At 48.6% G+C, this 26,645-nt stretch overlaps 1 protein-coding gene across 4 annotated transcripts in view; it reads left to right on the top strand.

The window, feature by feature from the left end:
- The window catches only part of CFAP100 (cilia and flagella associated protein 100), a 49,432-nt gene that overhangs the window by 9,477 nt on the left and 13,310 nt on the right, over window positions 1-26,645 (top strand). For 2 of the 4 annotated variants that reach the window (XM_059390468.1, XM_059390469.1), the window contains exons 3-13: window positions 3,461-3,535; window positions 9,875-9,975; window positions 11,400-11,592; window positions 13,213-13,280; window positions 13,364-13,527; window positions 13,736-13,816; window positions 14,322-14,503; window positions 14,824-14,850; window positions 14,927-15,053; window positions 20,819-20,867; window positions 20,953-21,104. In XM_059390468.1, the coding sequence (XP_059246451.1) occupies window positions 3,461-3,535; window positions 9,875-9,975; window positions 11,400-11,592; window positions 13,213-13,280; window positions 13,364-13,527; window positions 13,736-13,816; window positions 14,322-14,503; window positions 14,824-14,850; window positions 14,927-15,053; window positions 20,819-20,867; window positions 20,953-21,104 (1,219 nt within the window). The remainder of the gene's footprint in view (window positions 1-3,460; window positions 3,536-9,874; window positions 9,976-11,399; window positions 11,593-13,212; window positions 13,281-13,363; window positions 13,528-13,735; window positions 13,817-14,321; window positions 14,504-14,823; window positions 14,851-14,926; window positions 15,054-20,818; window positions 20,868-20,952; window positions 21,105-26,645) is intronic. The other 2 variants (XM_059390471.1, XM_059390470.1) reach the window with 2 other exon arrangements.

The raw sequence follows: 26,645 nt of genomic DNA, 5'->3' as shown, positions 1-26,645 counted from the left end.
CTGCTCCCACGGGCACCTGAACCCAGCACTTCCGCCTGAGCTCCAGGCCTCTTGCCGCCCCCACCCCACCCCTTCCTCCCTTCTCTGCCACCTCAGCAAACAGCACCTGAAGCACAGGAGTTTATACCCAACGGATAGAGTTTCCCCTGTGCTCCCTTCTCTCCCTTGCCCACATCCTGTCTGGCACCAAGCCCCCAGGCTCTCCTGAAAAGCCCTGCATCCACCCCTCCCTCCCACCCTCATTGAAGCCACCAGCCCTCTTCTGTGGGGGAGCAGAGGGGACTTGCAGCGGAGAGGACAGGCTTGCCAGTGTGCAGGGGAGGTGCTGAGTGAGTCCCAGGGTGAAGGAGGGAGATGGCCTGGAACTGAGGCCCATGATGGTGACCCAGCCCTCTTGTAACTGGAATGCAGAGAAGGTGGCTCAGGGGAGTAGAGGGGGAGAGACCCCTGGCTGCTAGAGAGGAGCAGGTCAGCCGATGGCTTCCCTGGGGAGCTGTCGTTTCCCACCGCCCCCATGCCCCCTGCACTCTAGTACTGCAGAAGGCAGATGGGGTACTAAAATTTTATCACTACTTATGAGGACATTTTGTACCTGGTTCACCTCCCCTGTCTTTCTTGGAGAATTTTTCTAAAAGAAGGCTCACATTTTAAAACTTCTTAATTTGGGGCGCCTCGGTAGCTCAGTTGGTTGAGCATCTGCCTTCGGCTCAGGTCATGAACCCAGGGTTCTGGGATCGAGCCCCCCGTGGTTGGGCTCTTTGGGGAGCCTACTCAGTGGGGAGCCTGCTTCTCCCTCTGCTTCTCCCCGCCCCCACAGGCTTGTTCTGTCTGTCAAATAAATAATAAAATCTATAAAATTTTTAATTTAAAAATTCAATTCTGTTAAAGTACTAGAAGAAAACAGGAGTTTTTGAAATGTATTTAATCTTCAGATGCAGAATTCCTTTCTAAACAAAACACAGAACGCCGAAGCATTTCACTAAGCAAACATAAAAATGTCCTGTAAGGAAAACACATGAGAGACAATCCAAAGGAAATTGTCATATCAGCTGGAGCAAAAATATTTTTAGCAGCTCTGACAAACAAATGTTAGCTAGAGTTCTCTAATAGATAACAGTTCTCAAGATCATTTAAAAACTACAACATCCCAATAGTAAAATAGGCAAAGGATACTAACAGAGAGGCAAGCAGATAATTAACATCTGAAAAGACACACAATAGCTTCCATAATTGAGAAGTGCAAATTAAAACTGAGATGCAGGGACATCTGGATGGCTCACTTGGTTGGACAACTGCCTTCCACTCAGGTCATGATCCCAGAGTTCCCAGATCGAGTCCTGCATCGGGCTCCCAGCACCACGGGGAGTCTCCTTCTCCCTCTGACCTTCTCCTCGCTCATGCTCTCTCTCACTGCCTCTCTCTCAAATAAATAAAATCTTAAAAAAAAAAAAAACTGAGATGCATTTATCACCTGTCCTACTGACAAAATTCCAGGTGTGTGGGACCCGGTCCTGCTCAACTAAGTAACAGGGAGTAACCATTGCAATGGAAATTGCATTAAGACTAGAAACGGCCTCAGGGTCCACCCAGGACCTGGCTAAGGAGCAATGAGACTTGGACATGAGCAGACGTTCTTTTTTTTTTTTTTTTTTTTTTTTTTAGCATTTTAAAAATTGGGGCCAACTGTATATACATAACAGAATTTACTCTTTGGGGCATTTGTAAGTGGAACGTTCAGTTATAAGTACATTCTTATTCGTGTGCAATCATCCCCCCATCTGTCTGCAGAACTTTTTCACCTTGTAAAGGTGAAATCCCCATTGAACACTATCCCCATTGAACACTAACTCCCATCCCCTCTTCCGCAGCCCCTGGCACCCACCATCCTTTCTATGTGCAATTTGATGACTCTAGGGACCTCATAGAAGTGGTCCTTTTGTGACTGGCTTCTTCCCTGGGCTCAGTGTCCTCAGGGTTCATCCATATTGTAGCATGAAAGCAGATGCATTGTTCAGTGAAGAAGTAAGGGGCATTTAAGAATGTGTGTGCACGGGGCGCCTGGGTAGCTCAGCTGATTGGGAGTCTGCCTTTAGTTTGGGTCATGATCCCAGGGTCCTGGGATCGAGTCCTGCATCAGGCTCCTTGCTTGGCAGGAAGCCTGCTTCTCCCTGCCTGCTGCTGCCACTGCTTGTGCTCTCTCGCTCTCTCTCTTTCTCTGACAAATAAATAAAAGCTTAAAAAAAAAAGAATCTGTATGCATAAAATACCTCTGGTTAGGTGAACAAAGATCCATCTGACTGGATCTTCATAGCAGCATGTCGTATCAGTGTTCATCATAACACATCAAACGACCTTGTTAAAAAAAAGTCTGCTATGTCTGCACATCATTTTTTCAATTAAGAAAAAGCTGAATTTTATTAGAGTTTGGGTTTGTTTGTTTGTTTGTTTGTTTGGGTTTTGGTCTGTTTGAATAATAGTGGTATGTTCTGATTTTTATGATATGGTTGGTTAAATGTTGCTACTTGGAAATTGAACCCAAGTCACTAAGACAGAAAATACTCACTGAACAGACTGTGCTCCTGAACTCTCTCCGCTGGCCTCATCACTCCCTACCGCCTCCCCTCTCCTTACCATTATATATATGGCTTGACCTCTCCTTACCATTATAAATATACAGCTTGACATGTAGGCCTTGGGATTTGGGGCCCCATGCCCTTGACATTCCTGCCAGTGCCACAGGACAGCTGTTCCTCCTCATTCTCCCCACATCCCATCACCCAGCTGCTCAGGGTCTGCCTTTCTGTATCACGTCCCCTACCTTGCGAACCCTGTCATCCCCGTTCCTCCGCGAAGCTGGTCCAAAAGGACTGACTCCTTGAGCTCCACAGCAGACCACACCCCAGGCTCTCCAGCAGCCCCCACCCCTTCTGCCAGTGGCTGGCTGCCCTCCCTGGCTGGCATAAACTAGAATCGCCAAGTTACAGATGATTTCTGAGTTGGGGTAGGAGGAAGTATCAGGCCCACTGCCCCCTTCCCTGTGGGTATCTGTGGAAGGGAGGTATCAAGAAAATGGGTGTCTCTGAATCTTCTGTTGCATTTGAGAGAAATTCTGGGAGGCTCACAGCAAAAGTGAGGGCAGTGCCATGAAGCAGAGGGCTTGGGTCTGTGACCTCCTGATAAAATAGTCCTACACTCCTCTTAAGGAGCAAATGGAAGGATGCAAAAGGGAAGGCACAAAATGTGTTCTGTGTGCCAGGCATGTGTACACATGGGCCCTTTTCTTGCAGAGTTATCACAACTTGCCAGCAAAGTCAGCATGATTATCTCAGATGTGGAAATGGAAGCTCAGAGAAGCTGAGCACCTTGCCAGGGCCACTTAGCGGGCCAGTAAGGATGCTGGTGCCTGAGCCTCTCCCCAGCCTCACACTGTGTTTACAGCTTTGCTTTTGTGTCTCTCCAGAGAATAGCCTGGAGTCCCTAGACATCAGTTCTTCTTCAATCATTGAAGAAAAAAAGAAGCAGCATGGGAAAAAAGGTAAACGTAGCCCTCAAGCTGGGAGCTGAAGTCTAAGTTGGTGGGAGTCAAACATCTCCCCTCATCAACATAGTCACCCATGCAAGTGGCAAAGGGAAATGCTTCTATTTCTATTAGGAATTGGTTGACTGAGACCTGAAATAACAGTAACATAAACAAAGTAGGATTTGTTTTTCTTCCAGTAATGGGAAATATGGGAGGAAGTCCAGAGCTCCATGAGGGTCTACAAACAGCAGTTCTAAGAAACCAGGTGACCAGTTCCCAAGACTTTCTGCTCCACCAGTTTTTAGCCTTAGGGTTTTCAACTGCAAAGTTATCGTGCAGTCACAAAATGGCTGGATGGACATTTGAGATGGACATTTGGGTTGTTTCCGGGTCTTCGATATTACAAATAATACTGCAATGAACATTCTTGTACATGCCACTTAGGGAAAGAATGGATGCTGGATGCTGCAGCTCCAGCCATCACATCTGATTTCAGATAAGGAGAAGGGATAAAGGGAGGAGCAAAACTGCACACCAGCCAACTCAGCCCTCCCTGGAAAAAGAGCATTCCCCAAAGCCCCACCCAGCAATTTCTGCCTACATTCCAATGTCTAGAAATTTGTCATGTGGTCATCAGTATTTGTAAAGGAGGCTGTGAAGTATAACTATTCAATGAGGCACATTCAGTGAGGCTGCCAACTATTAAGAGGAAGTAGGGTAGGCATCCAGCTGCTCATACTGCTTCCTCCAAGCCCCTGCACTGCTGTTCATCCCTTTAGCTCCTATGCTGTGCGCTGCCCCCCAGGCTTACTAGCCAGTTTGATGCTTCTGCAGAGGAGTGCAGATGTGAGTATGTTCCCTGAGCCTATCTCTCTCAGGCTGAGCCCCCTCCCATCAAGCCCCCACCCCACTGTGTCCCCTCTTGCTTTTAATTATGACAATCCAAAACTGCTCAGAAGCAGAGACCAAAATGCAGTGTATGAATATGCCCATCTCCAGACTGGATTTGGCCATATTTGTTGCATCTGTCCTTTTTAAATTTTTGCCAGAAATTTTTTTTAATTTTTAACTCCAGTATAGTTAACATACAGTGGCTAAGTAATAGTCCTGTGTGTGCGTGTGTGTGTGTGTGTGTATGCCTATCACATCTTCCTTCCATTCATCTATCAAGGCACATTTGGGTTGCTTCTAAACTTTGTCAGAATATTTTAAGGTAAAATCCAGGCATGTCATTTCATCCTTATATCCCACAACATTCATTTTTCAAAAATAGGGATGTTTCCCTGCAAGGCCACAAGGAAGGCTCCCAAATGTCTCAGAAATGTCTTCCTATAGAAGATTCATTCTAATTAGGATTCAGATGAGACCTGATCATCTTCCCTCTCTTTAAGTCTTGCAGAGTCCCTCCGTCCCTCATGTCCTTCCATTTTCTGAGTCTTGACTTAATGAGAAGTGGTGTTAATTATCCTACAGAATGTCCCCCATTCTGTATGTGTCTGTTTGCTTCCTGGTCATTGTCTTTTTTTTTTTTTAAACTATTCTTCTCCTCTTATTTCCTTTAATTAGACATAACTCTACATGCTTGGTATTCCACTTTGACCACCAGAATCCTTCCTACCTCCTTTCATAAGAAGTCCATGCTCAGTGGGTTCAGGTGGTGACTGCCTGGCCCTCAGTCAGATTCCCATCAGTCATTCACCCAACAGCTTCTTCTGCCCATGGATACCTAAATTGATCACTACAGTAAGGGTGAGCAGTCTGGGTTTGGTTTGGTTTCTTTGCTAAGGTATAATTCATGTAAGGTGAAATGCACAAATCTTAGGTATACAGTTTGATAAGTTTCAATAAACGTATACAACTTTGTAACTTCTACCCCATGGTCTAGAACCTTTCCATCTGCCCAGACATTCCCTTTGCCCAAGAGACAGCACTGTTCTGTTATCACCAGAGAATCACTTTACTCATTCTCGAACCTTGTATAAATGGGGTCACATTCTGTGCTCTTGCGGTCCTGACACTATTCACTCATCTGTGGAATGCCAGTCACAGGACTCCCTTCTTTGTTGTTGCCGTGTACATTTGTCAACAGTGTATTATTCTCTCTGGAGTGGATGGACATTTGGGTTGTTTCCGGGTCTTTGATATTACAAATAATACTGCAATGAACATTCTTGTACATGCCACTTAGGGAAAGAAGCACTCTTTTCTCCTGAGTGTATATGAAGGAGTGGAATTGCTGGAAGTATGTTTAACTTTAGTAGATACCGCTGAGCAGCTTTCCAGAACAACTGTACCAGTTTACAGCCCCACCAACAGGTGTGAGCATTCCAGATGCCCCGCACCTCTATGCTTTTACTATTATCTGGCCCTTTCGATATATATTAGCATCTCGTATTCCCTGTGACCAATGAGGGTGATCACCATCATGTTCACTGATGACTCTGTGTTATAAAGTGCCTCCCTGCCTCTGCTCATTTTTCTACTGGGTTGTCCTTTTACTTGAATGATTTCTAGAAGCTCTTTACATATTCTGGAAATAAATCATTCACCAGTTCTAAGTATGCAAATACTTTCCCTTGCTTAGTAGATTGCTATTTCCTTTCTTGGTGTTGCCTCTTACTAAACAAATGTTCCTAATTTTCATGGAGTTCACTTTACCAGTCATTTTTGTATGGTTGGTACTTTTTGTGTCCTGTTTCAAAGCTCTTTGCTGACCCCTCCCCTGAGGTCATGAAGATGCTGTATCTTACACAAGTTTCGTGTTCACTTTGCAATCAGACCTATAAATCATCTCTAATCTAATTGTAACCATTTTGTTGGTAGATTCTTCGGATTTTCTCCTTGACACTCACATCATCACCTTGAGATGACATTATTTGCCCTTCCTTTCCAATACTATGCTTTTTATATCTTTTTCTTGCCTAACTGCAGTGTTAATTAGAAGTGCAAAGATGGGTATCCATGCCTTGTGTCTGATCCTGGAAGGGAAATATGCAATATTTCCTCCTAGAACTTTCTTGTAGGTACCTGTATTCATTTCATGTGGCTGTTGCACCACAAACTCGGTGGCTTAAAGCAACACAAATATGTTATCTTACAATTCTGAAGTCAGAAGTCTGGAATGAATCTTACAGAACTCCTTCCAGAAGCTCCAGGGGAGAATCTGCTTCCTTGCAGTTTCCAGCTTAGAGGCTCACGTGTCCTTGGCTCCCAGCCCCCCTCTGGCTCCAAGCCAGTAGTACAACCTGCCCAGTTTCTGTGACGTCACTCCAACCTCCGCTTCTGTCATCACACCTACTCCTCCTGCTTCTGGCCCTCCTGCCTCCATCTTAGTAAGACCCTTGTGATTACAACAGGCCCCTCCCTCTGTCTAATCCAGGACCATCTCCCATCTCGAAGTCCTTCATCCCATTTACAAAATCCCCTTTACCATATAAAGGAATCTAGTCACAGGTTTGGGGTTTAGGGCGTGGACATCTCTGGGGGGCATTACTCACACACTTTCCCTTTTCAGATTGGGAAGTTCCTTCCTCTTCCTAGGTTGCTATGACTATGATTTAAAATCAGTTTAGAATTGTATCAAACACCTTCACTGCATCCCTTGAAAAGATCATATCATTTTCTCCCTCATTCTGATAATGGGGTGTATTCTGTGAAACCATATGAAAAAAACCATAATGGGGTGTATTATGTGACACTAAATGTGAAACCAACTTGGCATTTGTGGAATGATCTGCTTCAAATGACTGCCAGTCTGGGTTGTAGGCTCATCTTCCCATTAACATATTTCCACCCGGAAACATTTCCCACCCAGAAACATTTCCCACTTGCCAAACTGCAAAAGCAGCTCCTGTTTTCAGAAGCCAGTCTCCACACTGCTACTACAGGTTGAACAGCTCACCTTTACCTCTCTGTCCCTCTGTTCCTCCTCACCAGGGGTAATGATATTTCCCATCTCAGGGTTGTTACAAACATTCAGTCAGGTGAAGTCTGGCCATGGTTAAGTGCTCCGTGCTGGCTAACTAGCTTAATTAATGACTTCATGGGGCCGTGGGATGTGCAGTCCACACATGCTACTGCCCCGCAATCTGGATACGTCAAGACTGTTAACTTTTCCCTGCCTCTCTCACCCGAGCTCAGTCCTCACTATTCTGAATTTAGGACCCCTGCCTGGGGTTGCTGGAGGAGCACAGGGAGTGAGAGAGAGTGGGAATGAGGACATGCGGGGGGGCGAGCTGCGGCAGTTCTGTCCAGGTCCCTCGTGCCCCCATTGCTGCACTCAGAGCCGTCAATTCCCTGATACCTTCCTCCCCCGAGGCCAGCCTATTTGGACCATATGCCCCCACTTAACCCCATCCCCATCCCCGCCACGTTCCCTCTTCCAACGCTCCCTGGCAACTCCCCCCCACCGCCCCCCCCACCCAGAGTCATCCCTTCTTGTCCAGAGCTGTGTGCTACATCATTTCTGGGGGCTGGGGTTGGCTTGGTAGGGGAGGCAAAGCCATGTGCCCGGTGCACCATTCACACCTGCCTCCCCAGCCTCCCGATTTGGACAGAAAGGCCCTGAAGTCTCTTCCAGAGCCTCTCTAGCAACCGCAAAATTCGTGTGTAAAAGAAAGTCATGATTAGGTGTGGGACGAGCGTCCATGCTCCAAACCCGCACAAGCCCATCCCACTTCTGTCCCTCCTCTCCACAGGTCCCTGATGTTCCTGGGGCCGGCACTGCCCCTGTGACCTCTCCCTGTCTTGGACCGCCCCCTCCTGCATTCTCCCATCTCCAGAAGCCAGGCTAAGACCTAGCAGAGGCTGCTGCGGGCTTCATCCCCTCAGCGGGGCCTAGGAGCTGGTCATCTTTCTTTACTCCTCTCACTCAGATTTGTAAAGTATTTTGACAGGATTTCATTCTTAGAGAAAATTTGAAAGAATAGTACAAAGATGTTGTGGACTTGGAGCTTTTCTGCCCCCTCCATACGATGGGTGCAGGCGAAGACCCTCGGGGAGCCGTCTAAGTGACTGCTGGGGTCGCACTGGCCAGAGAAGGCCACCTCTCTCGCTTCTGCTCTGGTTCACTTGGATGGCCTGAGCAGGATGGAGTTTGCCAGCTTCTCCACTTTCACTCATTCATAAGTTCGGCTCTCTTGCGGAGGTTTTTTGAGACCCTCAGAGCATAACTTCGAATCCCCTTCACAGTCTCTTCTTGCTGGTGAGGGTGTAAAATGGGACAAACCTCCAGAAAGGCAGGTCGGCATAAGGCTCTGAAGCTTGGAAATGCTCACAGCCCCTGGCCCCTGTTCCCCCTTCAGAAAGTCAGTTACCAAGAGCCAGCCTGTGGTGGCACACCAGTGCCCGAGGCAGCATGTGGCTGCCACGCTTGGTCCCCCGACATGCCCTGGTGAAGTCCTGCCTTACTGTACCCCTTTGTAATTGCGTACAGAGCTCTCGCTGAATTAGTAATTTCCCAGGCATTTGCTGAAGATGAAAGTGGTTTTTTTTTTAAAGATGTGAAATTATTAAAAAATAGGTGTTAGAAATTACTAGAAGCAATACCCCCAGAATGTCACCCACAGTTTTTTTCAAAGTGGAGGAGTTATTTTGTTCTCATACTCTTTTACTTCTAAGAAGTAAAGTGTTTTGTTTGGTTTGGTTTGGTCTTACAAGGAACCCTGTTTCCTCTAAATCAAGGATAAGGGGAGAAAGCATCCATATTTTGAAGCCCTTAGTTTGGTGCCTCTTGGGTTCTGTCCCTGATGAGCTGAGCAGCAGGAATCTCTCCCTTACCCACAGGAGTAGGAGAGCAGCAGAGCTGGGGTCCTTGACAGCCCCCATCTCCCAAATTCCTGCCCTGTCCTCCACCCCCTAGGCCTCAGGTGCTTTGCCTCACTCACCCACAAACTCAGCCTTCCCCTGGGAAGCTCCTGGAGAATCCTGCAGACAGGATATGTTCACCTGGTGTGCCACTGCCACTCTGCAGGCAGGTGCCTCTGTTTTGGAGCTGGCCAACCTCCTGCTAGCTGGCCCCATCAATTCCCGACTCTTGCTTCTCTCCTCTATGGAATGGGGGTTCCTGAGACTTTAATTGAGAGGAGCCAGACATATGAGACACAGATTGTGCTGGGTTCACCAGGTCTCTTTCAGATGCCCATGTCCAACTACGTTAAACCAGACAGGTGGGTTTATGGAGTTGGAAGGTCCAGGGTTGGATTTCAGGTACTGCCAGATCCAAGAGAACATTTGCCACTAGCTTGTGCTTTCAAGTTCCTCATGCTGGACTGGGGGGATGCCAGGACTCCCGAGACACAGGCCACCATTTAGAAGAGCCAGGTCATCTCTCCAATGAAGTATCTCTCTCCCCAGTGTCCACGATTGCTCCTGACCGTTCTGCAAATCCTTTCCATGTGTCTGGAGATGTGGATTTCTTCTTGCTCAGAGAACAGGAGCGGAATAAGTCTCGTGCAGTGAGTATCTAGGACTGATTGCCCTTCTCAGAAGAATGCTTTATTTTGTTTATTTATTTAGAGAGAGCACAAGTCAGGGGGGCAGATGGAGAAGGAGAGAAAGAATCTCCAGCAGACTCCAAGTTGAGCACAAAGCCTGATGACCCTGAGATCATGACCTGAGCTGAGATCAAGAGTTGGATGCTTAACCCACTGAACTGCTCAGGCGCCCCAGTGGCTCACCATTAAAAAAAAAAAAAAATCATTTCAGAAGCCTGACTAGCTCTCCAGTCTCTGACCTGTCCCACTGTTCTCACATGGTTTTATCACTACTGTTCCTGGGCCTTGTCCAAGTGGCTTTTAGAGGCTGCTGGGGCCTAGCCTCAACCACGAGGCTTTACATCTGCTTCCCTTGCACCAAAAGTCATCAGCTCCCGAGATTCTCCCTGTCCTGCAAGACCCATCTCAGACCTCAGGGACCCTCACACCTCCCCCAGGAGACCACCACCCTCCCAACTGCTCCAGCCTCGCACAATCCCCCTCTCTGGAATTCTTGGAAGCCAGATACACAGACGAACAAGCACACAGGCACACACACACAGACACGCATGCCCCTCAGCAGTACCTGGGAGTCCTGGAGCTGGCCCCAACCCCCAGCCCCTGCCTTGTCTGTACCCCAACATAGTCTGTCTTGCCTCCCCATACAAGGCCCCTTGTCCATTCTCACCCTCTGTGGCATGCAAGCAGCCTTGCAGCCAGGCTCGGGGAGGACTCACCTGGGGCATCTCCACTAAAAAGTGGTCAGCATGGGCTCTGTTTTTGGGACACACTCTCAGGGGCATGGGCATGGCCAGTGTTCCAGGCTCCCTTCTGGGCTGATTCTGTCTGCCCCAACTCAGGGCTCAGTATCTGAGATTCCTTGGACAAGTGGCTCCCACTGAGACTCAACCAGTGACCAAAGATACATCAGGAAATGCACATTTTCCAGCCCCATTCCAAACCCCAGGGATCTTGAGTTTCTTTTGGAAGCTCAGATCTAGTTTCCCTGAACCTTGGAGAGTCCGATTTAGCAGATCACAGTAAGTGTGAATTTCAGATGAAAGAGGAATCATCTGTTAGTGAGTATGTCCCTGCACTACTGAATGCCATCTAACTGGGCTAACTGTACTTCCCCTGGGGACCCCACCTTCACCCCGCTCTATTAAAGTGCTCCCTGCCCACTTCCCTCTCAACCTGAGAGCTGTGTTCAAGGCATCCCAGGCACTTCCACAGGCACACACAGCTCCACAGCCTTCCTGTGCAGCGACGGCACATGCAGGACCCCTCTCTCCGACCTTGGTGACCTGGGCCACATGCTGAGGGAAGGAGGCATGTCCTAGGCTTGGTGGGGAGGGGGTAGAAGTAGATGCTGGCACTGCCCAACTCCACCTGGCCCCGCCTGCCAGGAGCGGGAGCAGAAGACGACCCTGCAGGTGCACGAGAAGATGACCTACTCCTCCAAAGTGTCAGCCAAGCACACCAGCCTGCGTCGGGAGCTGCAGCTGGAGGACGAGATGGAGGACCAGGAGACGCGCAGAGAGGCGGAACGGCTACGTGCCTTCCATGACCACACAGCGTGGAAGCTCTGCATGACCAAAGGTGCCCCCTTTTTCTGGAGTCAGGTCTTGCCCTTCATGCTTTTAAAGTGCTTGAAGAGGCAGGGCTGTGGTGCAATGGGGAATGTGGAGGTCTCAGGTCTGATCCTGCCTCCCACTGCCACACAGATCAGTTCCAAATGGACTGCAAATTTAAAAGCTTTTGAATCCCAATATTGCCTGCATTTGGAATGTTACTGTGCACATGAATGCAGATTGCACACATATAAAATATAGTACCTGAACTTGATGAGTCCGTGTGGCATGAAATTCCCTGAGTTCAGATCTCAGTTTCAGCATTGAATGACCTCACCATCCTGGGCGGGCTCTTCAACTCCTTTGCACAGCAGTTTCCTCTCCTGGCCAATGACACTGCAGACCTCGTGGGCTGTATGAGCCAACGTCTTTAGATGCTACATATAATTAGAAGGAACTGTATGTGTGTGTGTGTGTGTGTGTGTGTGTGTGTGTGTGTGTGAGCTCTTATTAGTTTTATGACCCAGTAGGAAATCTTGAGTGCAGAATATGCCCAGACAATAAAGACCTGGAACCCAGCTGGGCTGCAGGTATATTGAACGGGAATATTAATCAAAAAGACACCCAGCCTCCACGCCTGGCCCCATGGCTTATTTTGGGGTGGAGAGCCCTAAGCTCACTCTGACACTTTTGTGCCCAGCTCTGTGTGAGCAGGAACAGCAGCACTGCAAGGTTTTCATTTCTGTCTCCACCCTCTGTTCCCAAGATCTGGGAAAGGCAAGCTGTGTCTGGATGGGGAAGACTGGACTCAGGAGGTTTAGGCACAAGACTTGTCCTTATCCCAGATTTGACTTGCAGTGGGGAGCTGGGTCTCCTTGAGGGAAAGGGTCTTCCCACAAGGTGGGCCAGGGAGACAGAGGCCAAGCTGGGTCTCTGCCAGGCTTCTAGACTTAAGACTCCCACACCACAGCATCTTCCAGAAAGGAGAGGGTTTAAGAGATAATGCAGAGAGCCACATTGTTCCAAGGCCCTTTCCTCAGTTCCTGGCCTCTCCAAAGTCAGGGCGTTTCTAGGCCCTTCTTTCCAGAAAGACAAGAGAAGGAGGCTCCCATGGCCCTTAACCCCAGCTACATTACCTCTCTCCTTGCCCTCCAGAAGGTGTTCCAGATGCCCACCTTAATTTCCTCCCACCTGGCTGAAACCCTGGTGTGCTGACTTAGCGTCTACTAAAATTGGATCCTGGGGGCTTAGAGTTCCCCCAAAAAAGAGATCGTGGTGCCCCATTATTCTCTCTCCACCCCGATGCAGGTCCTGACCTAATAGGACTTTCGTTATTAGATCCCGTTGGATGAAATGTCCATGGGTGTGGGGGTGTCCAGAGTCTTACTCCAGGTGAGAAGAGTACTACAGCAAGAGAGGCTTGAGTCAGACATAGTCAGACCTGGCCCAGTCTCCAGCCATGCAGAGTGCAATTCATAAACAGAGCCTTCTTTCCTTTTCCTAGAGGCAGGGCTCAATCTCCCAGAGTCCCTGTAATAACCTGAGCCTCCTAGCACAGCAGATGCCGGGATTGGCATCCTCGGCCCAGCTCAGGTCTCTCCCGCGCTGCCCACCCCGCCCCCCAGAGGCTTTCCTCCTATCTTTGCAGAAAGGAAGATGGAATCTGATAACATGAACATCTACATTAACCAGAAGCGGCAGATATTCCTCATCCAGGTTGGCCCAGCTACAATGCGCAGAGGGTCCAGGGAGGGGGCTCTCCCAGCCAGGAGCCTGACTCCTGCTCTGGTGGCCCTCAGTACGCCCTGGACATGAAGCGGAAGGAGATCCAGCGGCTGGAGATGCTGGCAGCCAAGGAGGAGGCAGAGCTGGAGCAGGCAGAGAAGTCCCTCGAGAAGGATGCAGCCTTGTTCGACGAGTTTCTCCGGGAGAACGACCGCAGTTCCGTTCAGGCCCTGAGAGCGTGAGCCCCCTGCGGAGGGGCAGCCCGAGCGCCCCAACCCCGTGCCCCCTGGAACTCTGCACCAGCGCCCAAACTGCCTGCATCTGCCCAGCCGCCCAGGGGCCCCAGGCGGCTCCTCACCCCACCCCCACTCCCCCAAGGCAGTGTACACGCCCCCTTTAACAGTCTGCGGTTGGCTCCCTGCCCCCACCCCCATCCCCACCCCCAGGGCTGAGAAGGAGACCAAAGCAAAAGTGGAGAAGATCATTGAGATCCGTGAACTGACCACCCAGATCATGAACATCAAAAGGTGAGCTGAAGGAGAGAGCCTGCCCATCCTGGTCTGCTGCCCTTCCCTCCACCCCTCTCCCAAGGCCAAAAGGAGCCTCAGTGCAGCACAGACCTCATGACTTCATCTCCCAGACTTACTAAATAGCTTAGGGACTCATAAGTTAGGGACTCAAAGCCTGACAGATGCAGCTGCCCATTTTACAGATGAGGTGACAGAGGCCAAGAAAAGATTCAGTGACTTTCCCAAAGCCTCACTAGGAGGCAGGGCTCACTTGGCACACAGGGTCGCCCGGGTCCACGGCCACTCCAAAGTCACAGATCACTGTCACCGTGGAGGTCTGAGCCCCATTGGTCCCCAGTGGGCAATGTCATCTCCCCAGCACAGCAGTGATGCCATGCCTGTCCCCAGGAGAACAAGGAGCACGCCAGGCTTGGCCAGGCGTGGCCAGGCTTCAGGGGCAGTCCCCTCTGGAGGGGTGTCCCAGCAGGCAGAGCCTGACCTCACCACCCTTTCCCGGGTCTAGTGAAATCTCCAAATTTGAAGACACTTTGCAGCATTACAAGATCTACAAGGACTTCCTATACAAGCTGTCGCCCAAGGAGTGGTTGGAAGAAAAGGAGAAGAAGCACCAGGATCTCAAAAAGACCAAGGAGGCCACCGAGCCCCCAAAAGAGAACATTTCATTCTCCACAGGAGGGGACAAAGGTAGCAGAAAAGAGACAGCCAGCCCCTGGGTCCATCTAGGGCATGGAGACCCACAGGCTGGGCCCCTTCCATGCTTCACAAAGCCCCAGCCAGAGGCAGTAAGTGCCCATTGGGGCCTGGTGGCTCAGCCCACACATCCAGTCTAGGAAGATAGGGCCTGCTCTAACTCTGACCCTAGGCACGTTCCTCCCATGCACATCGTTCTGAAACTGAGGGGAAGAGGGCTGGGAGGATCCTGGGGAGCCCTGTGCCCTCAAGCAGTGTTGCTGAAATTCTGGCTCCAGCCGAAGCCATCTGGAACCCTCCCTTGCTTCCTGTAGGACCAGGGGGCAAAACAAGCTCTAGAGGTATGTGACTGCCCCAAGCTGGAAGAGTCCTGCCCTGGGCTGGGGTATGTGGAAACCATTCCTCTGCTTCCTCCAGATGGGCAGGGCCCAAAGAAACCCTCGAAGTCCCTGCCGGTGACACGGCTGAGGCGGCTTCTATCCAGCACTATGAGCCTCCAGTACAGCAGACAGCCCAGCCTGAGCAGTGAGCTGGACCCCAAAGGGTGAGTGGGCCTCGGGTAGGGCAGAGAAGTGGCTGGGGCCTGGTGGGGAATGCTCTGCAGTGGCTCTGAGCCAGGGGTGCCCAGGATGAGCCCAGTCTCTCTGGGAAGGGTGAGACCATGAGGAAGGGCTATTCCCAACACAGAAGTTGTGTAGTCAGACTTAAGCACCAAAATCAAAATGTTTTCTGAACAGTTTTATTTCTGTCTGGTTCGATCAACTTATGCCTGAGGTGGCCCACTCAGGTGTTAATGGGACAGTCAGATATAAACGGTGCAGGCAGCCAAATTGGGCACAGTGAATGGGAAGACATATGCCCCCTGCCAGCCCTCGGTGGCCAGGGACTGCTGGCCAAGGAGGTCAGAGTTCCGGAGCCTTTCACGAAAAGCCAGAGTCTGGATTTTTACTAAAATTACCCAGATTTAAGTGTGACACTTACTTTGGACAAACAGAATCCTCAAACACATCCGCGAGTCAACGCAGACCTATCCCTACCCCACTTAAAAACCTCTCTGCCTCTAAGGCCAGAGCCATACCCACCCCACCTCCCCCTGCTGCTGGGTCACTCCCAGTTACTCCTCCTCCATCACTGAAAACTTGTTTAGTTTTAGGAGTTTACTAAGTAATACATTCAGAAAAATCACAACTGTATAGAAAGGTCTAAGCTGAGAAGTCTAAGCCTCCTGCACCCAGCCCCAGGCCTGGCACACTTCCTTCCAGCCCCCTCCCCACCCAGACTGTTGGGCCAAGAAGCCACAGATGGCACTGCAGCGAGATTTGTTATCTACAGGATATCCTGCCAGCCATTTGTTTTTGTTTTTGTTTTTTTTTAAGATGTATTTATTTGATAGAGCACGTGCGCATGAATGGGGTGGGGAGGGGGACAGAGGGAGAGGGAGAGAGAGAATCCTAAGCAGACTCCCCACTGAGCCTGAGACCACCACCTGAGCAGAAATCACAAGTCTGACACTCAACCCACGGAGCCACCCAGGCACCCCTCTCCAGCCTTTGAATGCTAACAGTACATTGAACCATAAGAAGTTGCTGTTCAGTAGCTCAAATGAATACTGGCATTTCCTCCTGATTCAACGTAAATACAAGCAAAGGTGATTTTCTTATGCCCGTCCTTCCTCTTACTGGAGAGCTGACCCTGTGTATCTTGCTATCTGTCCATAAGCGGCACAGCCAGGGAGCAGCTGGTGGTAGTCCTTCTCAGCTTCCCTCGACTGTCTAGCCCTGGCCTCTTAGCGCTACTAGAGTGATATTCATATGTGATTATGGGGAGGGATGGCCTCAGATGGCTACCAGGTGCTCGCCTTTACAGGGCCAGGGGCCACTGCCAGGGTCTCACCTGTCCCATGCAATCTGGACCATCCCCTTGGGCCAGCCTGGCAAGATTGGAGAGCCAAGGGGCTCCTGGGTGGCTCAGTGGGTTAAAGCCTCTGCTTTCGGCTCAGGTCATGATCCCAGGGTCCTGGGATCGAGCCCTGCATCGGGCTCTCTGCTCCTCGGGGAGCCTGCTTCCTCCTCTCTCTGCCTGCCTCTCTGCCTAGTTGTGATTTTTCTCTGTTGTGATTTATTTATTCTCAAATAAATAAAATATTAAAAAAAAAAAAAAAAGACTGGAGAGCCAAGGCAGGTAACTGGCAGGTGGAAACCCAGGGAAGAAGAGCTGCTGCTGCAGCATGAGTCTGAAGGCAGTAGGCTGGCAGAATTCCCTCTTCTTCATGGGAGGTCAGTCTTTGTCACTTCAGGCCTTCAACTGATTGGATGAGGCCCACCCACACCATGAAGGGTCATCTACTTTACTCAAAATCTACTGATTTGTTCATCTCATCTAACAAACATCTTCACAGAAACATCTAGAATAATGTTGAACCTAGGCAAGTTGACACAAAATCCACCGTCTCACAGCACAGGGGTGGGTCTGCTGGTCATGCTTAGTCATTCCAGTGTCTGACAGTTCTCTTAGTCATCCTGGATGCTCTAGCCGAAGGTCCTGCCTCCTCCTGGGATCAGATTCCAACTCCAGTAACTCTTGCCCCTTAGCCTCTCCAGCACCATCTCTGGGACCACCAAGCACCTCTTATACATCCTGGATTTCTTCCTGCAGTGCCTGACCCCACCCCCCCCACATATGCCCACCAGTGTTCTCCAGCCATGACCAGTGACCACAAGACAGACCTCCTGCCCCAGCCCCCCACCCCTTCCCCAGCCAACCCCTGCCTCCCTCTCTGCTACTTGCCCCCTTGCTACTCCAGTCAGCACCCTCCGCCAAGCCCCAGTACCTCCTGGAGGGTACCCACATGACAGGTGAGAAAATGGGGTCACACACAGCCAGGTGTAATTGGCACCCTCAGGCCCAGAGCCTACAGGAACCAGGAAGCTTCAGCAAACCAGTGATGCGATCAGACTTAGGTCTTTTGTTCTTTTTCTCTCATACTTATGCTATGTCAACAGATCACAAAACGAACAAATCTTAAGTGAACAACTCTTGAGTTCTTACACATATATGTACCCGTGTAATCACACTCAGGTCCAAACAGAATATTCCTGGAGCCCAGAACTCCCTCAGGCCCTCCTCAATCAGACCCCACACCAGTATGTTCACACTATTTTGTCTTTGTTGCCCTGGGACACTCTCCCTGTTTTGAAACTTGGTGCACCGAGAACAGCAGCAGTGTGCTCTCCGGGCCAGTGTCCCTTCACTGAGCATCTCCGTGGTTGTGTGCAGCAGCAGGTTGTTCTTGGCTGTTGCCACTTAGTGTCCCACCTTATGAAGAAGCCCCACTCTTTGGGTCCTCTCTCCGACTGGTAGCCTTTTTGCATTGTTCCCAGTTCTTGGCTCTTCACATTAAAACTGCTGCAAACATTCCTGTACTTGTATGTATAAGCACTCTCTTTTGTGTGAGCACTATGTTGGTTGGAAATAAGAGTGGGACTGCTGGGGCACAAGGTGAGTCGACAACCGTTGGCAGCTTCTGCCAAACAGACTCCTGCTGTGGCTGCTACATTTGCCGCTCCGGCCGGCACCCCCACGTCCGGCCCCACATCAGGTCAGATCCTCGGATCACGCTATTGTAGGTTCCCATCTGTCTTGGTATTCTGGCAGGGTTGTTATAAATCATGTCCTAATAGATAATGTGACGGTGGGTAAGACCCACACATCATGAGATGATGTCATTGAAAAGGTGGTTTTTACTCTGTTCTCATGAGGGGGCACGCCACACAGCCTGGCACTACAGGGGGAGGCAACCAGCTGCGTCCGGAAGAAAGGGAGTGCGGGAGGTGTGGGCAGGAGCCCTTCTTGTGGTTTCTGCAGGAAAGGGCAAGTGCGCGGGGTACGTGGATTTAGGATTGGTGAGCTTGATTAATTTCAGGGCTCTGGGGCCAAGGGGTATCCTCAGTTATCTGGCCACCAGGGCAGGGGAATAGTGAGAGCTATGAGAGCTTGGTATTGGTTGGTTTGCCCCTGGAAAGCATATTCAAGGGTGTGTCCTTTACCCTTTCTAGGAATTGGCTAGCCCTGGGAGAGACAGTCTGTCCAGTCAGGAGTCAGCTCAGCCCCAGGGGTGAAAAGATCAGAATATGGAGAATAAAAGACAGGAGTCCTATGGGGGTGGGGGTAGTATCTCATTGCAGTCTTCGTGACACTTTCATGATGACATATATGTTGGCATATATAAGGACATACATATAAGGCATATATATAAGGACACCTCCTTTGTGAGGTGTTTATTCAATTTTTGTACATATTTATTGGATTATTGGTCTTCCACTTCTGGTTTTCCATTAGTCCTTCATGTAAAAGAGTAGTATGACTATATTTGCCCAGTCTGTGACTTGTCTTATTAGTCTCTCAGTGTTATTCTTTTGAGTCCAATTAGCCAATCTTTGCTTTTATGGTTGGTGAATGTTGTGTCCTATGTAAGAAATCTTTGCCAATCCCACTGAAATAGTCTCCTCTGTTTTCTTGGAAGCTTTCTAGTTTATCAGCTTAGGTAAGTGTTGTGGCACAAGGGTTGGAGAGAATGGGTGGCCCAGGAGCTCAGGAACCTCCCCACCATTCTGCTGTGCAAGGTCTGTATCTTCTGCTCTTCCCTTAAGTGCACCATTCTCTCTCCTTCCTTCTCTACAATAGCCTGCTAACCCTTCCCCATGGTTCTCTCCCCCACCAGCTCCTGATCTCTGCCCCTGTGAGCATACCCTGCTCCCTTTGATGTTCTCCTTACTCAACCTCCCACATCCCAAACTGATGTTTCTTGGGCTGCAAGGAGACCTGAGTGCTACCAGTTTCTGAGCTCACTTTCCTCTTTATGCATCATGGTTGTGCCTTGTGGAGAAGAGTAGCCACCATTGGTGGGCCAGGCACAAGCCTCAAGTTAACTTGGATCCCTGCAACCCTGGCCAGTGGGAACTGTCATTTCCAGTTCCTTATTGAACAGAGGCTCTAAGAGGTTAGCTATGCATGCTTCCCCTGCCTGCATTGCCCTCAGCTCAGGAGCCTCACCCTCAAGGCCCCATGCTGGGGCAATCCCTCAGAAGAGAGGTCTAGGATCACACTACCTGGGTCCCTCCATCTTTTAGCCATGTGACCAGGGCCACTGAGTACAGTTGGGCAGGTTGTGGGCTGCACAAGGCATTCAGTAGAGAGGGCAAGTAGGGGCTGAAGTCCAGCCCACCCCAGACAATGCCCATCTGTAGGGCAGACTCTCAGGTACCTTATGGGTCAGCAGTGCCCTGCAAGTGACCTTGGGCAGGTAGCCAGTTCTCTAAGCTGCATGTTCTTCATTTGCCAAATAGACATCAAGTGTTCAGTATGAGCCACAGGTCTGGTGAGTGCTTTGGCTGTTACTGTGACCCTTCTTCTGGGAATTCCTCCAGGGTTCCTCCTCTGGGATCCCACAGAGTCCTGCACTTACCACCTTTCCCTGTCACGTAGGTCAGAGCCTGGAGTCAGGCAGGCCTCAGATTGGGTTCTTATGGGTGGGACCCAGATGCCTCTGGCTATGAGCCTACCCCACCTGCTTCTCAGCCCCCAGAACTGGCACATCCAGGGCAAGGGCCAAGCTGAAGGAGGCCAGGAGGGGTGATGAAAGCAGGTTTGGAAGTCGGTTGAGGTTAGGTCCCCTCCAGCAGGGCCTCCTAGGTCCCCATGCTGAGTGCTCAAAGCTCATAGTTTTCCCCCACAACCCTGAGGGCCAACCCAGGATAGTCCTTGCCCCTCTGGGGTTCTCAGGGTCAGGCAGAAGTGGCTTCGAGTATCACAGGATAGCTCTGAGTAGGACCATCAAGGAAAGTGCCAAGGGAAAATCTAGATAGGGGAGGTGGGCAGAAAAGGCCCTGAAGGTTGTTCTTAGAAAAAGAATGATAAATGGGGCGAGGCAACTCTAGCAGTGGAAGCTGTGTGTGCAAAGGTCCTGAGATAGGGTCAGCAACCAGAGAAACAGAAAGAGAGCTGGTAGGAACAGGGGCTGAGTAACTTAAGGGGTAGCAGAGGGAGGTGAGGGGGCAGTAGGAGTTCTATAGGCTCCAGGAAGGAGGCTGAGTTCTATTCTAACTGAAATGACATGAACTAATTGAATTTTGAAACCCTCCCCTAACTGCTGTGTGACATGTATGGGGCCAAGAGGGAAACTAGTGCCCTCTCCAGGTCAGCTGGTGGGAGGAGACGGGAGGCTTCCCCATTGGGGGTAAAGTAAGACCACCACCAGACCTCTGCCCCCCAGGCTGGACAGCAGTGCCCTGACCTCACATCTCTCTGCAGGTCAAGCTCTATCTCCACCATGTATGAGGATCCAGACAGCGACGGGGAGGTCAGTGGCCCCGCTCTGGGTGGGGCTGCAGAAGCTAGTCCCTCTGTGCTGCCCAGCCAGCCTGCACACGTGGCTCTGGTTGCAGGAGCTGGAGCTGTACTTCACAGATCCCCAGCAGCTCCTGGACATCTTCATGAAGCTGGAAGAGCAAAACCTCTCGCTCATCCAGAACACACAGGAGATGGAAGAGGCCCTGGATGATCTGAACGTCACCCTGAAAAACACACAGATCCGCATGTAGGTCTCCTGCTGGGGCTGATTGGGTGGGAGGAGGAGAGCTTTCTGTCACTGGCTGTCATCCTGGGACCCCCATAGCCACTGGGAGCTGAGCTGTGCAGCCACCCATCCGCCCATCCAGGGCTCTTGCCCTGCGCTAGCTTCCACTTTCTGGAAAGCTCCACTGGAAGCCTGACTCTAGGAAGAGGTCATGCCTTGTTGGGCAGGGGAGCTGGGAGGGTGGAGGGTGGGAAGAGGTCAGGTAGGTGGAGACACATGGGGCTTGTCCCATTTCCACCCAGAGCAGCCTTCAGCCAGCAGGAGGCATCAAGGTATCAAGGAGTTCCCACCCAGGGGGTTTCTGCTGACATGAGGCCCAGCAGGGCTGGGCCATATCAGGCTGGGGCACTAGGTGAGGCTGATCAGGAGCAAGAAATCATCCCTTCACACCCAAACATGGGGTGAGCTCCTATTCTGGGTCAGGCCCAGGTCAAGGTTCTCCAAGGATAAGCAAGGCCTGCTTCATGGAGCTGACATTTGATGGAGACAGACAGGCTCACAGATGTGACTTGTAGATGTGACATGTGCCAGAGGAAAATAGACAGTGATATGAGAAGGAGACTGAAGTGGAGGGAGAGGGCAGGGTTCCGGGGGAAAGCATCATTTGACCCAGGCACTTCCTGAGCATGGGAAGTTGCACAGACATCTGGTGGAAGAGGGTCCAGGCAGAGGCAGAACAGGGGTAAAGACTTAAGGCATGGGAAGCTGCACAGACATCTGGTGGAAGAGGGTCCAGGCAGAGGCAGAACAGGAGCAAAGACTTAAGGTGGAAGCCAGCCCAAGGCTTTGATGCCCCCTAGGAAGTCGTGTTCCTCATGGATGAATATCTATGTCTTGTTGGCTCATGTCCTGCCATGGAGAATCTCCTGCCCAGAGTCTCCTGCAGGTGATGCAAAACCACCAGCACGCTCAGGCAAGACTGTGTCTCCTAGAAAGCTGGGAGTCACCCTGAAAAATACTCAGTTCCACATATAAGTCTCCTGCCAGGGCTGACCGGGTGGGGAGAGGGAAGGGTTCCATCATTGGTGTTTTTCAGGGTGACTCCCTTCCAACTCAGAGAGAGAGAGAGAGAGATGAGCTGCGGAGATGCAGGCAGACTCCTAGGTTCCAGGAACCAGGCAACATAACACACACACAAACACACATGCAGAGCAGAATCCTGGAGATGAGCTCCAGTTGCTGGTCTTTAGCCAGCTGAGCTGTCCTTGAGCACCAGTACTTTATTATTTCCAGGAGAGTCATGGCCTGTATGCATTAACTGTCATAAACTCATCTGCCCTATCTGGGCAAGAAAAGAAAAGAAGATGTATATATATACTTTTCTGAATAGGCCTGTATCTATTGAGGAAATCAAGACAATTTTTTTATTATGCTGGTCACCATACAGTATGTCATTGGTTTTTAATGTAGTGTTCCTTGATTCATTGCTTGCATGTAACACCCAGTGCTCCATGCAATACACGCCCTCCTTAATACCCATCACTGGGCTAACCCATCTCTCCACCCCTCTCCCCTGAGCCAATAATTAATAACCTTCAAAACAGAAAGCACCAGACCCAGACGGGTTTACTGGCAAATTTTACCAAATATTTAAGGAAGAAATTTTGCCAATTCACTACAATCTCTTCCAAAAGACAGAAACAGAGGGAATACTTTCTAACTCATTCTGTAAGACCAGCATTAACCTAATTCCAAAACCAGGCAAAGACATCACAAGAAAAGGAAATGACAGACCAGTATTTCTCAGGAACACAGATGTAAAAATCCTCAACAAAATATTAGCAAATTGAATGGAACAATGTATAAACAGAATTGTACATCATGATCAAGTGGAATTTTTCCAGGGTATGCAAGGCTGTCTCAATGTTTGAAAATCAATTAATGTAATCCATCATATCAACAAGCTAAAGAAGAAAAATTACATGATTATATCAATAGATCCAGAAAAAGCATTAGATAAAATCTAACACCCATTCATAATAAAAGCTCTCAGTTAACTAGGAATAGAGAGCTTCCTGAACTTGATAAAGAATATCTACAAAGGCTTACAGCTAATATCATACTTCAAGTTTTCCCACTAAGATCAAGAACAAAAGCAGGGATATCTTCCTCTTTAGTTTTCTTTCAGTTAGCAAAAACAGGTACTAATGAAGATGTTTCATAAAAGGGAAGTGGGGTAATACAAAGTTTAGAAAAGCAGAAATACCTGTATACAGATGGGGAAGAAAGAAATAAAGCTTTTTGGCAGATGACATGTAGAGAATCTCAAAGAATCAACCAAAAACTCCTGGACTAGTAGACCATTATGGCAAAGTTACAGAATACAGAGTTACTAGACAAAACTTCATTTCCTATGTACTAACAATGAACAAGTGGAATTTGAAGTTGAAAACATAATACCATTTTCATTAGCACCCTCAAAAAAGAAATGCTTACATATAAAACTAACAAGGGGCACCTGGGTGGCTCAGTTGGTTAGGCATCCAACTCAACTCAGCTCAGGTCATGATCTCAGGATCATGAGATCGAGCCCCGATTTGGGCTCCCCTCTGAGCATGGAGCCCGCTTAAGATTCCCTTTCCCTCTCCCTTTGCCCCTCCTTGCCCCTGCCTCACTTGCTCAATATCTCTCTCTAAAAAATAAAATAAAATAAAATAAAATAAAATAAAATAAAATAAAATAAATAAAACTAACAAAATATGTACAAGATTTATATTAGGCAAAATGCAAAATTCTGATGATGGATCAAATCATTAAAAAGAGCTAGTTCATGTTTATAGGTAAAGAAATTCAGTATTGTCAAGATATCAGTTCATCCCAACTTGATCTATAGAGTTAGCACAATCCCAATGGAAATCCAACTAGTTATCGTGTGGATACTGCCAAACTGATATAGGGAGACAAAAGACCCAGAATAGTCAACACATTATTAAAGGAAAAGAACAAAGTTGGAGGACTGACACTACCCAACTTCAAGACTTACTATGAAGCTACAGTAATCAAGCGCTGTGTTATTTGCAAATAAATCAGTGGAACAGAATAGAAAGCTCAGAAGCAGATCACATAAATATAGTCAACTAATCTCTGACAAAGGGGCAAAGTCTATACAATGGAGCAAAGATAGACTTTTCAAAAAAAAAATGGTGCTGGGACAACTGGACATCCACACACAAAATAATGAATTGAGACATAGACTTTACATCTTTCATAAAAAACTAGCTCAAAGTGGATCATCGACCTAAGAGTAAAATGCAAAACGATAAAACTCCTGGAAGATAACATAGGGGCAAATCTAGGTGACCTTGGGTCTGGTGATGTTTAGACACAATCCCAAAGTGATAAACTAGATTCTATGAATGTTAACAATTCTGCTCTATGAAAGATAAGAGAATGAGAAGACAAGTCGCAGGCTGGGAGAAAATATCTGTGAAATACAAATCTGATAAAGAACTGTTATCCAAAATATACAAAGAAGTCTTAAAATTTAACAATAAAAAATGAATAATATGATTAAAAATGGGCCAAAGACCTGAACAGACACTTCATCAAAGAATAGATAAAGATGGCAAATAATCATATGAAAAGATATTCAACATCAAATGTCATTAAGGAATTGCAACTTAAACCAATAAGATACTAATATCTACACCTATTCCAATGGCCCAAATCCAAAAGACTAACAGCACCAAATGTTGGTGAGGATGCAGAACAACAGGAACTCTCAGCCATGGCTGGAGGGAATGCAGAATGGGACAGCCCCTTTGGAAGACAGTTTCTTAAAAAGATAAACATACTCTTGCCATATGATCCAGCAAGCACACTCCATGGTATTTACCCAAAGGAGTTAAAAACTTATGTCCACACAAAACCTGTATATAGATGTTTATGGCAGCTTTGCTCATAATTGCCAAAACTTGGAAGCAACCGAGATGTCCTTCGGTAGGTGAATGGATAAACAAACTTGGCACATTCCAGCGAGGGTGTATCATTCAGTGCCCCCTCCCAAATGAGCTATTAAGCCATGGAAAGACAGGGAGGAATATTAACACCATATTACTAAGTGAAAGAAGGCTTTTTGGAAAGGCTACAACTGTATGTTTCCAGCTGTAGGACATCCTAGAAAAGGAAAACTATGGAGATGATGAAAGGACTGGTGGTTGCCAGGGCTTGGGGGGAAGGAAGGATAAGTAAGTGAAGCACAAAGGATCTTTAGGGCAATGAAATGACTCTGTATGATACCCCTAATGATGGATACATGTCATTATACATTTCTCCAAACCCATGGAATGCACAACACTAAGAGTGGACCTTCATGGAAGCTATTGGCTTTGGGTGATAATGATGTGTCAGTGTACTTTCATTGATTGTAACAAATGTATGTTGATGGTGAGGGAAGGCAGGTGTGAGGAGAGAATATTTAGGAAAGCTCTGTACCTTCTGCCCAATTTTGCCATGAACCTAAAACTGCTTTTAAAGTTGAAGTCTCTATTAAAAACTTATACTACAACGAATGAGAAGTCTGTTCCAACATTGGAAGAGTGGCTGTATTAGAGACAACATACATAAAAAAAAAAAAAAATTCCCAGGATTCTTCACGGCAAAATTATTCATAATAGGCAAGAACAAGAAACAGCCCACATGCTGGGGGCACCTGGGTGGATCAGCTGTTTAAGTGTCTGACTGTCGATTTCAGCTCAGGTCATGTTCTCAGGGTTGAGATGAAGCCCCACATCAGGCTCTGTGCTGCTCTATGGAGTCTGCTTAGGATTCTCTCTCTCTCTCTCTGCCCCTCTCCCTGTCATGCTTTTTTGTTTGCTCACTCTTTCTAAAATAAATAAAATTTTAAAAAGAAAAGAAAACAAACAGCCTGCATGCCCACAGCAGGGGAGCAGACAAGCCGTGTGCATGCTGTAACAAATGACTGCACACAGAGTGCCTTACAACAGATGTGTCCCTTACAGTCCTCAAGACCAGAATTCCAAAATGGGTCTTCCCAGGCTAGAATCAAGGCACCAACAGGACTTGATTCGTCTCTGGAGGTTGAAAGGGAGATCTTTTTGTTACCTCTTCCAGTTTCCAGAGGCCACCATGACTCCTTAAATTTTCAAACCAGCAATGCCAGCTGAGTCTTTCCCACACCCCCTCACTCTTGACTCTCTTTCCTGCCTCGCTCCTCCATTTATAAGGATGCGTATGATGACACTGGGCCCGACCAGACAACCCAGGTTCATTTCCCCATCTCCAGGTCAGCTGGTTGGCAGCCTTCATCGCATCTGCCGCCTTTGTTCTCCCTTGCCAAGTAGTATAATATATTCACAGGGTCCTGGGATTAGGGTGTGGTCATGTAAAGGGGCCATTACACACTATAGAAATCTACTCAGCAGTAAAAAAGGAACAAGCTGTTAACACAGGCAACAATGCAGACAAACCTTACACACACTGCGCGGAAAGAAGCCAGACTGACTGTATTATTCATGTGAAATGTTAGAACCAGCTGTATTG

This window comes from Mustela nigripes, chromosome 2 (assembly GCF_022355385.1).
Source record: "Mustela nigripes isolate SB6536 chromosome 2, MUSNIG.SB6536, whole genome shotgun sequence".
Lineage (NCBI taxonomy): Eukaryota > Metazoa > Chordata > Mammalia > Carnivora > Mustelidae > Mustela > Mustela nigripes.
The sequence above is the reverse complement of the archived record's forward strand: the minus strand, read 5'-3'. Positions and strand labels throughout refer to the sequence as shown.